At 42.5% G+C, this 13742-nt stretch overlaps 1 protein-coding gene across 3 annotated transcripts in view; it reads right to left on the reverse strand.

The window, feature by feature from the left end:
- osbp2b (oxysterol binding protein 2b) overlaps window positions 1-13742 on the reverse strand; it is a 45550-nt gene that overhangs the window by 31026 nt on the left and 782 nt on the right. For 2 of the 3 annotated variants that reach the window (XM_072387928.1, XM_072387929.1), the window contains exon 2: window positions 7775-7983. In XM_072387928.1, coding sequence (XP_072244029.1) covers window positions 7775-7983 — 209 coding nt within the window. Of the gene's footprint in view, window positions 1-4444; window positions 4528-7774; window positions 7984-13742 lie in introns of those variants that run through there. The other variant, XM_072387931.1, reaches the window with a different exon arrangement.

Consider the following 13742-nt stretch of genomic DNA (forward strand, 5'->3'; position numbering starts at 1 on the left):
GCAGGTGCTTGAGAATGTCAGCAGATAATCTGCTGTACAGAGCATAAATCCTGTGGAAGGAGCTCTTTCGTTTCTCTCACACAGTGTTTCTCTACTGAACACAGAGAGACACTGTCATGTAGTACAGATAATGTTTGGCACATCCTGTTGTTCTGAACTCTTGCTTTGATTACCCGATTTCTGACAATTTGAAGTAGGATCAGAGTAAAATGGGCCTTTTGAACATCTCGCATAGTTGGAGACACCCCTTAAATCTGAAAGAGTATGCAAATTTCTCATATCGGAAGTAAATGATAAACCGCCTTTATAAGCAGAAAAACTCCGCAAAAAGTTACCATGGTTACTGGCAAAACCAGCAGGATTTTGAAACATTGCTCATTAGAAGAATAGTTTCAGTTCAGTGATAATTACGGGATGTCTTGCATGTCCAGACTAATAGGCTGAAGGTCGGGACTCTGACTTTCCTTATTTCAGCGGTCAAAACCTGCCGTGGAGGGCTCGTATCTGTGCTAGTGTTATTTGTTACCACCGTGTGTTCCGACCTCTTTAAGTTATATATCTTAAACAGATCCTTTCATTTTCCTGCAGAATTCCATGAAAATGTGAGAAATGCATCAAATTCTGCAAGCTATCATGAATAGGGCCGTCACGATTCTAAAATTTCAGTTCATGGTTGTCATACAGATATTTGCAATTAGCGGTTTTAATTGTCTCTCACCGTGGTCATACTGTGGTAAAAGCTGACTAATGATTTGTTAGTTAATTCAACCCTTATTCAAAACGAACAGCCTTTTATTGGAAATGAATGCGGGAACACCATTCACCAGTCACATGCATGTTCACCTTTTCAGCTTTCTGAACAAAAATTGCAACGTGTCATATATCCACAGCAGAAGACAGGGCCTCGATTCTATCAATAGCTCAGTCAAAAAAATGTGGAAATGTGACATTTGTGAGTTACAATAAGATGTTTTCGCACAAGTGAATAAGGATGATTATTATGGAGACTTGATCATAATCATCTCCAATAACTGTGATTGGACGATGAACTGAGGGCTGAGTGTACAACCACCGGGTGGCGGAAAGTTGTAGCTGCTGGGCTAAAAATGTTCTATTCGATTTATTTCCATGTCTGTAAACTGCTGCAGGTCCATGTTTCTATAATAGAACCATCCAGTGCTGAAAAACAACACAGAACTCACAGCTGTTGTAATGCACAGCTCCTTCCAGCCGTTGCCGTAATAAGAGTGCATGTTGTTGTAAATGCACACGTGTCGTTACACTGATCCCATATAAAGCACCACTCCGCACCACCTAAGAGACGAGATGTCCCACTGTGCGCTTACTCACATCTTACCTTTAAAGTAAATGCTTTTAATAAAACTTGAAAAGCACTGCTGCTTGACTGGCATTTGCAAAGCCCTTATTTACAACCCGACCCAGTACAAATGTGGCTGTGTTGTTTGCCATTATCGTACATCGTTCACTTTGTGCATTTTCTCGCTCTCCCCTAGCTTGTTCTTTGTCTTCTTGCACCTCTATGAAGGTCTTTCTGGCCCCTGAGCTGCATGTTCCTGATATGTTTTTCCTGGCCCATCCAATCTGCCCCGTGTCCATTGTTTGTCGCTCTTTCTTTCTCGTACTGTCCTCTCACCCCAACAATGGCAGACAATGGCAGGCCTCCCTGGGTCTGTGTTTGCCACATGTTTCCTCCGGCTTAAAGGCTTTTTCCCTCCCCACTATCACCAAGCAAAAACTGGCTGTTTCTTTCTATGTAAAGTGCCCCAATATTACTTTTTGTCACAAGTAGACATTACCTAAATGAGTTTACTTCCTAAAAATAATCCATGATCTAAAGTGCCTGCTATTATTTCTAAACTGAATGAACATAATATTCCAACCTGCTACACACCAGCTGATGTCATCCAACCGAGTTACATCATCTCCATGACTTCTGGTGCCTAAAAATGAAATAATGATGCTATAAATTAACATAATTTGGAAAGTGTATACATCAGCTGTAATGACTACCATTAAACTCAGCTATTCTGTAATGTCTACTACAGAGCCTGACTGGAAATCATTTTTCATTGACAGATTTGTCTGAGCTCTTTGGTTTCTTTTTGCTGTCCTTTGCGTGAAGTTCGGCAAACAGTTGTCCGACAACTTTAAAACAAGAGCAAAACAATACTAAACTCACTAGATTGTACAGCTGTGAGTGGACACACATGTGGCCGAAAGAACAAGCTTCGTCACATCTGAATAGAGAGAAAGAGAGGTCATAACGCTGCAGACCTCTGAGAGGATACAAAAGACGAAAAAGGAAAACTGAATACTAACCCACTGTCCGGGCTAAGCACGTCCAACATTGATCAGCTCATTTATATTTCCCTTTAATGTCTAAATCAGCATTCTCAATTCCTCAGCTTCTCCTTGCTTCTGACAAACCAGAAAAAAAAGCACAGAGCATTTGACCAAGAGAAAATGTTTGTGCTAGCGTTCACACTCGAGCCACGGGAGGCAGAAAAATCCTGCTGCAGCGAAGGGCAGCACAACAATATCCGTACAGGTTCTGGAACAAAGCAGCCTCATTTGCCCTCTGACGGTATGTGTTCATGATGATCATTTCATAGGTCTGATAAGTCCATTTAAGGTCTGCAAGGCATCCATTTAATGAACTTCACAACAACATACCAATACACCTACGTAAGCAAAAGAAAGCCAGACTGATTCAAAGTCAATATTCAAATCCAATGAGCTAACTTAGACATGTGAAGGCATAGACACTAATCACCACACAACAGATAATCAGACTATTGAAAATGAATCTCTACAAGTCCCATGTAAAGAAACTTCTCAAAATAAACATAATCCAGCACCTTCAAGCTTAAAGATTAACTTATGGTATTAAGTGTAAAACACTAAAGTCTAGTATATCATTCTAACAACACCTCTGACAGGCGCTTTCATGGAAGAAAGACTAAAACTAAATCAGTCGAAAGTATGTGAAATTCAACATGAAACACTGAGACCCTTACTTCTCCGCAGCACTCCACTGGATCCACAGCAACAGCGTGAAGGGTGGGGTGACTTACAGACCCATTCAACACGTCTATGCTAAAGCAGAGCTGTTCGTCCTTCCGAAGGCTCCAAACAGAGCGCCACAGGAACACAAGAGTAAAGACAGAGGAGTTAAAAATGCTGATATCAAAGAGGAAAATGCTCAGCGGTGTTATGTTCAAAACAGGTAACAAGCCTGACAGAAACATAACAGTGAGTTTTTATTCATTTCAGCTCACAAGAACAGCAACAGTGATGAACAATATGAGTTACTATCCACTATCTAAATACCATATAAGAGAGAGCAGACATCTCACTTCACATCTCCCTGATATAGTCACAGAAGACTATAGAGATGTTAAGGACGGGAAAAGTTAAATGTAGCTGAAAAACGTGAGAAAAACACACAAGCATGTGACTGTCATTGGACAGTCACAGCCCTGATTTGGTCATGTTTGCTATGTTACTAGATTGAATCTGAGTCTGATCTCTTTGTTTCTATGTTACTTGCCACTGGGGACTGATCTGATCTTGCAAATCGACCACTGCCAGCATGAGATTTTAGTTCCAAGACAAACAAGGACAAGCGATTCTGTACACAGTCGCAATGGAACTAATTGATGATGATGATAAGCGTACCATCTGTCATTTCAAAACATCCTCTCCTGAGCTTAGAAAGTAGGAAAACATGTCTGGATCCCACGGCAAACAAAGCAGCTGCTGACTAATTATAAATATAGAAATATATATCAATATCAGCGAAAATGTTGACATGTTTCTTGTTGATGAGATACCCGAGGGACATTCTAAAACAGTCGATTTTGAGATTCTCTGTTTAATACAGAAAGATTTTTTTTTTAAATCCCCTTTTTGGCAAATCATCCCTGTAATGCCATATATATGTCCTTAAATTGTTAGAAAGTGAACTATTTGCACTGTGCACATTTTAGGTACACATTTATTGTCATATAGGGAAGTGTAATAAAACTGATATATACTCTAACCTCTAATCTGAGTCACCAGCCCTGCTAAGAGACAGCAAATCAACCTCAGATCCTAAAGAAATTTAACACACCAAATAAGTTCACACTGAGTATATCAAAAGATGCTGTCCAAGACAAACGATCCACTCATTGATCCAATGAAAATGAGATGAAATGAATCTAATTTTCTTTATATATGCATTGAAACAACTTAGAAATATAACATAGATTACAAATGGCCGTAGTGATTTATCCACTGCAAATCATCCTAAATACAGTACACTTATATTTGATGCAGCACAAAAGCGTAGCAACATCGTCCTGACCAGATGTTTGCACACAGCCACACACACATTCCCGAGCGCATCGCAAACGGGGAAAAAAAAAAGCTCCGTACTTACGAGAGGGAGACAGTGCCTTATCCTGCTTTCGTCCTCTCCCCTGGACTTTGCAGAACAATGTAATATATATCAGTGTGCCAATGTTTTAAGCAAAATAAGATGGCTGAGAATGGGGGAGCTGAATAAAGAATAAGGTCATTCCATTCAGTTGTGAACCCAGCTGGATGAAAAAGAAAGTCAATGGCTTACTGAGAGAGAAAGGGAAAGAGGGAGAGAGAGAGAGAGAGAGAGGGAGGGGCACGAAAACCAGACAGCAAGTGTGAGAGGGTGACGGGGAAAGAAGATGAAGAGCAAGGAGACTGTATGGAAGATGAAAAAAAAAGGCTTCCAGGACAGAGGAGGGGAGAGGGATGGAGCAGTGGGAAGCTGAAAAAATTGATAAAGGAAGCATCTTTAAAGATGTGATGCTAATTTGTGTTCATGTCATCCGCTCTGATATTCTTACAGCTTCAGGACCATGGACAGAGCGGTGTATTTTATCGTAAATGGAGAACGACTGATGATGTTTAAAAAAAGAGAGAAGAGAAAAAGAGAAAAAGAAATAGAATGAAAATAACTGAACCACTGTGACTACATCAAACACAAGCTTTCTCACGTTGTTCTGAAGACTCAGGTTAAGGTCAAACATCCCTATAAGTGGTCAGATTGAAGAAATGATGAGATTCTGATGCAGATCTCAGCACTGCTACTTGAGGACTAAAGATTTGCATCGGCTAGCATGCCAGATACACCAGAGTCAGGTGCTGTTACTATCTTGCTTACCTCATCTTTATGTGTTTGCACTCAGCACCTCCCAGAGAGACCCCTGATACAATGATTGGTTTCAGCATTCAGAATTTTCTCATTTTACCCAACAACTTTCTTGAGAATGTTCCAATTCCCACGTAAATGTGCCATCAAAGGTAATTTTTCACATGAGCTAAATTCAAATTAAACTGAATGTCAGGCTTGCAAATTCAAGCCACCACTGGAACAAATGATTCCATGGGCTGTTCACTTTCACATGCACTGGCGAAAACAAGACCGGATTTGAGAGGTCACATTAAACCAAGGGGAAACACTGCCACCTGCTGAGCCTTTGGGTCATAAATCAGACCGTAGTATGCAGCCGAAGACAGACGTAAGAAAATCAACGTCAGACTAAATATGCAAACACGGACAGGTAACTTACAACTGAAGTCTTAGAGATGGGAAAATGACTGATTTAACACCAGTGCTCAATCAAATAAACTGAATCAGGGTTCTGATTTGTTGCATAAAACATAAACAGGACAACAGAATGGCAATGAAACAACAAGTCCGATAAAGGATATCAATGTCTAACTTTAGCTCTCTCTTGACACATGGCGTGTACTCGGGGGGGTTGGACTCGAGGAGATCGATTGGAGCTCTTTGTTCCACTAACAGAGAAGAGAAGGGAAGGCAGGTTAATGAATAAAGACATGATGTCGCTGACCCGTGTGTGTCGGAACACCAGAGACAAAAGATAAGATGCTCGGGTCGAGCCTGACAATATACACGCCATAGTAACTTCATTCAATGGTATTAAAGCATGACTTTGAGCAGCAGCTGTTTAAACAGATATTTGAGTTTCCAAAGAAACTCTCACAGTGCCTTTCCTCACATCTTCTTAACCCCTCATCCCACAGATAGATTAAATAATACATTTACTGCATTTAATTATAGCACTAATGAAAGAAAATGACAGATTTCAAGTTCAGTATTTTAAAAAAAAAGAACTGAGAGAATGATTTATGAATTCTTCTGTGGCTTTGCTAAAATTTCTCTGATAATGTGTTCACTGATAATGTTCTCTGATAATGTGCCCACTTCCTTAAATCTCACACCTCCAGTTTTTCTGGAGGTGTGAGATTTAAGGAAGTGGGCATTTAGGAGGCAGGAAGAAACACTGCTGAGTGACATTTCTAAATATGAAAGATCCGGCATTCTTCGTATTTCGACCCACACCAGGGACTGAAAGTCACAGCGTCTGCTGGTTTCATTTTGCGAGTGTGTGTGCATGTGTTTATTCTTTTTCTGTAACTGGCAGAGTATATTTTCTAAATGTCAGTGTTTTCCTGTGAATGGTGACACAAAGAAAAGCTGGTTAATCAAACGTATGAACAAAAGACGCCAATTCATCAGAGTTCAAGAGGGAATGGTATCAAATTCTCATAGAAACTCTGCATAGATCTAAAACAACAACTACCTGGAGGTTGGAGGAGCAAACACATCATAGAAACTAACTCAGTAATTCGCTTAGCTGGCTATACGATGAGCTTATATATGGATCTTTCTGATACAAACTTGAAGATATAGCCCAGCATATCTTTGCATTTGAAAATGATTTTACAGAGACAGACTTCCATTTATTCCATCTGGTCTGGCTGGCAAAAGGGAAAAAAGGGAAAACACCCAGTACAAAACATAGATTAAACAAACAAAGAGGGTTTTGTTCAGTGAACATACATTAAAGAATGACGGACATCAAATTAGAGTGGCACAAAAGCTTTAGCTAGACACCAGCATAGTCAGACTGGCCATTCAAAAAACCTGCATACACACACAGACCCACAGTTGGACACACACCAAGGTTGGTGGTTCAATAGCCTAATCTTTTCAAAATACAAATATACCAGCATTCCTCTCCAGCATACTGGAAGTGCTGAGCTTTAAAAGCACTCCCCCCCCACCCCCCACCCACCACCACCTCTCTATATTTAGTGATGTGACTTTCAAATGGAGGCCAGAGGAATATATAGCCTGTCTCTGTCTGCAAAAGACTGAGGTAAAGAGACTCTTGGATGATGCCAGTATGACACGTGAAAAACAGCCCTCCCAGACTTTTCCCACAGCCTTTGACCAGCAACATCTCATACAGCCATACAAGAAATAAGTCCTCTTGGAAAGGAGAGTGCTCTGTTGTCAGGGGGAGGCTGAATGGAAGCTCAGTTCTCACAGCGGAATTAGCATACTCCAGTTTGTTTTCCAGCCTGACTGGGCAGACACCGCTGCCCTCTCCTGGCTCACAAAGGAATGTGAATTACACTAAAGACGAAGGGCATGAGCTGAAACAACAGCTGCGCAAAGTATCACATGGCAGAGAAAGCTGGAGACCAGTAACTGGAGGAAAATCAAAAATACACATATAACTAGACCAGCATGGGAAGTGTGCTGCTGACGGGTGGATGTACTGAAAACATCTTGCAGCACAAATAAAAAATAAAGTCCTCATAGCTGTACTCCTGTGGTTTGCACGTTCACTGCAAAAAGCATGTAGTGGAACTCCCATTTACAATATAAGTCGCTGCCTGCTACAGCTGCCCTTACCGGACTGATCGTTCATCATGCGGATGGCTTTAGCTTTGGCCAACTCCAGCGCTGTGACCCATCTCTGCCGCTCCACTTCTGTGCTAGCCTTCAGGTGGTAAGTGCGGCCGCCACTGCTCAGGACAATATTGCAGGCGTCCTCCGTGTCGATGTGTGCCGTGGCCAAGTTTATTGTTCCACGACACGTATGGGCCATCTCTGCCTGTGTCCTGTGAAAGCAAAAAAATAATAAAAGATCAACAATACCGGGCAGATGGAGCTGAAGACACTAGTCATGAATATGAGCTCATTGTTATCAACAATTGCGTTTGTCCTTCAGTCAATTCAAGAACAAATCATTGCAACAAGGTTGCAGGTTTGATGGTACAACTAACATTCCTACTGCCACTGAGCACAAGCAGGGAGGACAGGAGGGGCTGAGGACTGCCATGGTGATCATGTAAGTCACTCTGAAAGCAAAGCAACAGTATAGGCCCTAAGCACACCCATCAATAAAACCAAAACCTGCATTAGCCAACGTTAAATGATCAAGATATTTCTACAAGAATTCAGTCAACGTGACCTGCCCGTGCTGCTGTGAGCATGTTGATTCTCGGCTATCTGGGAAGGCCTCCACTAAGACCGACTGGTGCACATTCAGTGAGCCTTGGCTGTCCAGATAACAGGGCCATTGTTTGACGACAAGCCTTTGTCGTGCACACAACTAAACAATGAATTACAGTGTGGACAAAAAGAGAGGAGCGTAAGAGGTGGAAAAAAACGAGAGAGCGATAGCTGGGAGACAGAGCCAAAGCAGCATGCCGAGAGATCAATATACACAGCGAACAGATCTGTAGCTCAGTATCTGTCTCAAACTCAACTTTCAAGAAATCAGTGGTTGCTTGCTAAAAATTCTATTTAAATGCTATCCTCCAAAACAGACTGATGCAGAGGGATTTATAAGTAAATATCACGATTACGCTGTAGGTTATTGTTCTTCGTGGCACTTTAAGAAATAAGGTTTGTGTTCCTGCTACTAATTTGATTCACACATACATGGGACTCAAAAACAGACTATTTTGAGACCTCTGTGGTGAAAAGCTGGCATTTTGTCACGGTGAAGTAAACTAAGCTGCACGGCGGGGATGGGCCGCCATGTTCACTGGAGAGCGGATTTTCTGTCCAGCAACTGACTGCCGATTTTGTTGATTTTCTTGAACTTAGTCAACAAAACAGTCAACATCTCAAATGTTGAAAGAAACACTTTATTTTTGGTGTTCATTATCAGCTTTAAGCAACCAATATGGTTCAAAAAGTTCCAAAGGCTTCAGTGCTTTAAAAACAGTGTTGGAAATCACTGTTGGGGCATAGAAACAGTTAGTCTGATTGATCCAAATCTGAGATGCTATTTGTACATCATGGACAATGCATCCTCCACACTCATGAGGAAAGGGACCATCTGGCTTGTTATCCACATACAGTTCAAAAGTAAAACATCTGTGAAGGTATGGGGAGCATTATTGCACAAGGCATGGGTTAACTTGTGTGTTTATGAAGACAGCCTTAATAATAAATGACAGTTTGGGAGTAATACCTAATGCCTCCTAGACTTTTTGGATAAAACATTGCTTATTATTGGCAGGACGCCAAACCCCATTCAGCATGTGTTACAACAGCCTGTGAAGAGTGCGGGTGATAAAATGTAAAAAACAGACCTGTCATCCGTTCAAAAGAAACTGACAGAAAGAGGGCAGAGTGACCGAACATTTTCCTTGAAAACTGCAACAAATAGTCTCCTCTGTTCCTAGATGGCAACGCAATAATTAAAAGAAATGATGCTTTGTGCTCCAGTGACTTTAATGGGAGTTTAAAAGAAAACAAACACATGCTAAGCCCTCGATGTGCCACGGTTGCCCATTCATACCCTTGAAAACAGCCTCTTTGACGTAAGCAAACATGCTATCATGCAGATTTATCACTGCCACAGGCAGCTGCCTCTTAGTAGCATTAAGCTCACCAGAAAAATCCAGTCCTAACAGAGAGTAAAAAGGTGGTTGGTGCCTTATTAAGTCAAAGGTTGAAGTGCATTTTAAAATTCTGCCAGGCAGTGACTTTCCCTCACAGTGCTTCTACTGACTGAAGTCAAGTCTTGTTGAAATGCCAAACAAGAACAAACCCTAGCACTCTTCTGCTGGCACTCGGTGCACATCAGTTGCACAGACAACACTGCACTGGGGCCATGCAAAGCAGTGTGGAGAGCGGGGCGGGGGATACGAAACAGCCCACTTTCCAGCTTCACCCAGCCGAGCTCAGCTGCAGAGTCCTGGATGTAAGTGGGTCAGCAAACTGAATGTGCTGTTGATGAGTAAGATGAGATCCATGCTGATCACCTCGGCCCTGTGGGGAGGCGAGGCCATGCAAAGGCCATGAAACTACACAAACACGGAAAAGCTGGGAAGGAGAGATATAGACTAACAGCACTAGCAGAGGAGCAGTGGTGAGTGGGTGGAGCTGAGGGCATGAGAGAGGTCCTGTATGTTGCGCTACATCAGGAGGGATTCGCAGCGCTTTACCTGTCAGTCCCCTGTGCACACATCCTCATAAAACACAAATCCACCGATCTGGAGCATGTAATGACATAACAACAAGGAGTGAACAACACAGAACACACGGCCAATGAGGACACAAAGACAGGCAGAAGAAAGGGAACTAAGAAACCAGAGCATGAGAATGTGGACAGGCTTTGTTGAGACTGGAGGCTGTAATATCACAAGATATGGAGGGAAAGAGCCAGAGATGTGCCAGGGAACCCGCTGAAGACGGAAAGGAAACATGACAGAAGAAAATCAAAGCAATGGGCAATGATACTGCAGCGTGGACAGCTTGACATGACCTGGTGAAAAACTGATACGATGAGATGTTAAGGATGTGGCCAGACTCCCTGCTCTCTTAAACATTATTCTGCTGCTCTCACCTTCACATTAAAAACACTAAGACCACCCGGACAGACATGTCAACTGAGACACTTTGGCATGCACCCTGTGTAGCCCGGTGCTCAGAGCAACAGAGAACCCATTAGCACGATTAGATCACAGCAGCCTCGTTGCTTGCTCTAGTCGCTCCGCCGACAAACTGAACAGGACTCAGGTCAGTCTCGACTCTCCAGCTGGGCCCACGGTTGTCATACGGACCACTCTGCCTTGCTAATTCGCTGCACCCAAGCAGTTACACCATAACCTGAAAAGGGACAGAGGCAGTGCCGAACCCCTGATGAGCACTTAAATTGATACTATCTGGTTACCCTCCTGCAACAGTGAAGGAAGCATGCACAGCCTAGTCTGCTATTAAAGACAAGCCCCGGTGCACTGATATGGCAGCTCCAGTAGCACTCAAAGCTTTAATGCCCTGTAATCTTCCCTAACACACCAAGCTAGATTTACGTTAAGAGGTTAGTAAGTAGTGCTGAAAGTATTAAAACTGCGAGGAAAAGTCAATTAAGAAATTAGAAATGAATGAAGTTCATAGAAAGAGAAAGGACTGACATCTTATCATTTCTCCTGTACCGCGCAATGAGGCTCTTAGTGTGACTGAAGATGAAAAGACAAGACACAAAGCTGACGTGCACTTGCAGTTTAAGGGCCAAAATAACAGCGCAATCAATGCTCAATGCAATTAGGAAGCTCCATTAAACTCATTGCTATTCAAATACTGCTGAGTGTGTCAGTCCGTCCACAGAGTCAACGCACTGAGTCCTACTTCAGGTTAAAGAACCAAAGCTTTGCTTTGCCAAGAACAGGCCTTAAGAATTAAAGTGATGTCTTGGCGTATTGATGCAACTTCTGGCCGGCATGTTAGTCACTGACGATTTCTAAAGCAAACTTTTGCGCAAACAAATGTCAAACAGTGTCACTCAGACAGCTGATCAGTGCATGTCGGGCTGCATCTGATCTGTGCATCTTCTTTTGATAACGTTAAACGTGTTCTGACACCTCTCTGAATCAAATCATTTCATGTAGATGCACAGTGACATAATCAAACCCCTAAAGAAACATGCTACACAACATGAAGACACTAACGTGACAGACAGTTTCAGTGCAGGAGCAGCTTCTGCAAACTGAAGTATTATTACTGTAAAACTGCCAGCTTCTATTGTATCAACATCCCACAATTATCACACGACACACAAGGAAAATACATTATTTAACATGCTGCCACATTAGTCTGACTGTTTCCTTTTCACTTCACTCACAATAGAAGAGCACACAGTCAGGCGAGAAGGCGCACCGACACACAAAGCCTCGAGTCAGACACACACAATGCGATCTGCCAGGAAGACATCAGTGGAGGAGACAACTTGTGCGCTTCACCGCCTCTGGGCTCAGATGTCGGCGGGCTAGCTTTACTTCAGGGACAGCAGTCACCTTACAACACAATGGACTATTAATGGTGGGAAAGGCAACAGTCGTCTTGCCTTTCACTACGAGAGCAGGCAGGAGTGGGGCCTCGGCCGCCCCGCCTCTCAGCCAAATAAGCCTTTGATGACAACAAAAGACAATCAGGCTACTCTTGGAGCAAGACTTGAATGGAATGAAATGGGCTAAAATGGGTTTGACTGGATTTCTGAAAAGCGCAGTTGGTACAGAATAGTCCTTATTCGATTATACAGTAATAAAAACTGCAGTGTGTGACGGCTGGATCTGCGGAGAAGCTTCATGAGACGAGGTTTGCACTCAGACTCAGACCCTGCACACTGGCACGGCAGTTGACATCTGAAAAGACTGCAAGCAAGCAAGAAGTTAGATGTCTTTCTTCTTTTTTTTCATTTCTGGTTTGTTTGGGCATATAAACTGTCTTGTCTCAGCCTTGACAAACAGATAGAGGTAGAAGGTTAACTCCACTGGGTGTGCCTTCATTCTGCTGTGGGCCATTTAATTATTGGAACTGAGTCAAACAGAGTGAACAACTGTTGCAGCAAATACTCTCCATTTATGTGGATTCAAAAGTCCCAGATTTCTTTCTTTAACATAAAAATTCCTCAGTATTCAGATAAAAGTGATGAAACATTTCTTGGAGCACCAAAGGCAGGGTGACCCAGGAGGTGATAAAACGCAGTATTTTAGTGAAAGTAGCCAAGCAGTAGCATGCAAACTGGTCAAACATGCAAGAGCCAAGCGATGAAAGTAATGGAGAGGATCAAGCTTTTGTGTGTTTGATTGTGTAACAATAAAATACCAGCGTTTTCACAGCTTTGTCAGCAGAAGTAGCTGACTCAGGAAGAGGGTGTGAACATGTTTGAAAGGACCTTATTTGGCCACACACACGTAGCTTTGAGTGCAGTTTAAATCAAGAATTCAAGCTGCTGTTACATCATTTTAGAGTGTAATTAGACCTTAATGAGACTTTAAACAAACGCAACACTTCTGTGCTGAAAAATGACATGTCCCTCAGTGATGCGACTTGCATTGTGGCCTCCTCTTTGTTTCCATGCTGTGCCTGAACACCCACACCTGAAGAAACACGACTCCCTGCCAAGAAGCACCTGAGCTACAGGTGTCTGGCTGTAGCATGGCTAATGTTAGCACGCGGCTAGAAAGTATGCGATCAGGGTGCAGACAGAATGATAACGATAGCAGCACCTCTTGCGATGTATCCTGTTACTGTGATCAAACTGAGCCTGTCTCAGTGAGGTGAGCACACGAAATGAATGGACACTTTGCAAAGTAATTACAATCATATTAGTACACATTTGAAACGGTGACATTAAGCCAAATGCAATGGGTAACAACGTGCTAATTACGCGTTAAAAGGGCAACATGTCGGGTTAGAATGAGTGAGAAGCGGACAGCTGGATGATCTTCAGCTTTCTGACAGATCATGACAGGAGGCTAACGGGCTAGCTTAGTTTCCTCGCTAACGTCTGTATCTATTGTAACCCTAATTTCTACATTTGAATTATTTGAAAAAAACATTGAAGTTCAAATACACGCTG

The sequence above is a fragment of the Leuresthes tenuis genome, unplaced genomic scaffold (assembly GCF_036924035.1).
Source record: "Leuresthes tenuis unplaced genomic scaffold, fLeuTen1.0.hap1 SCAF_6, whole genome shotgun sequence".
NCBI lineage: Eukaryota > Metazoa > Chordata > Actinopteri > Atheriniformes > Atherinopsidae > Leuresthes > Leuresthes tenuis.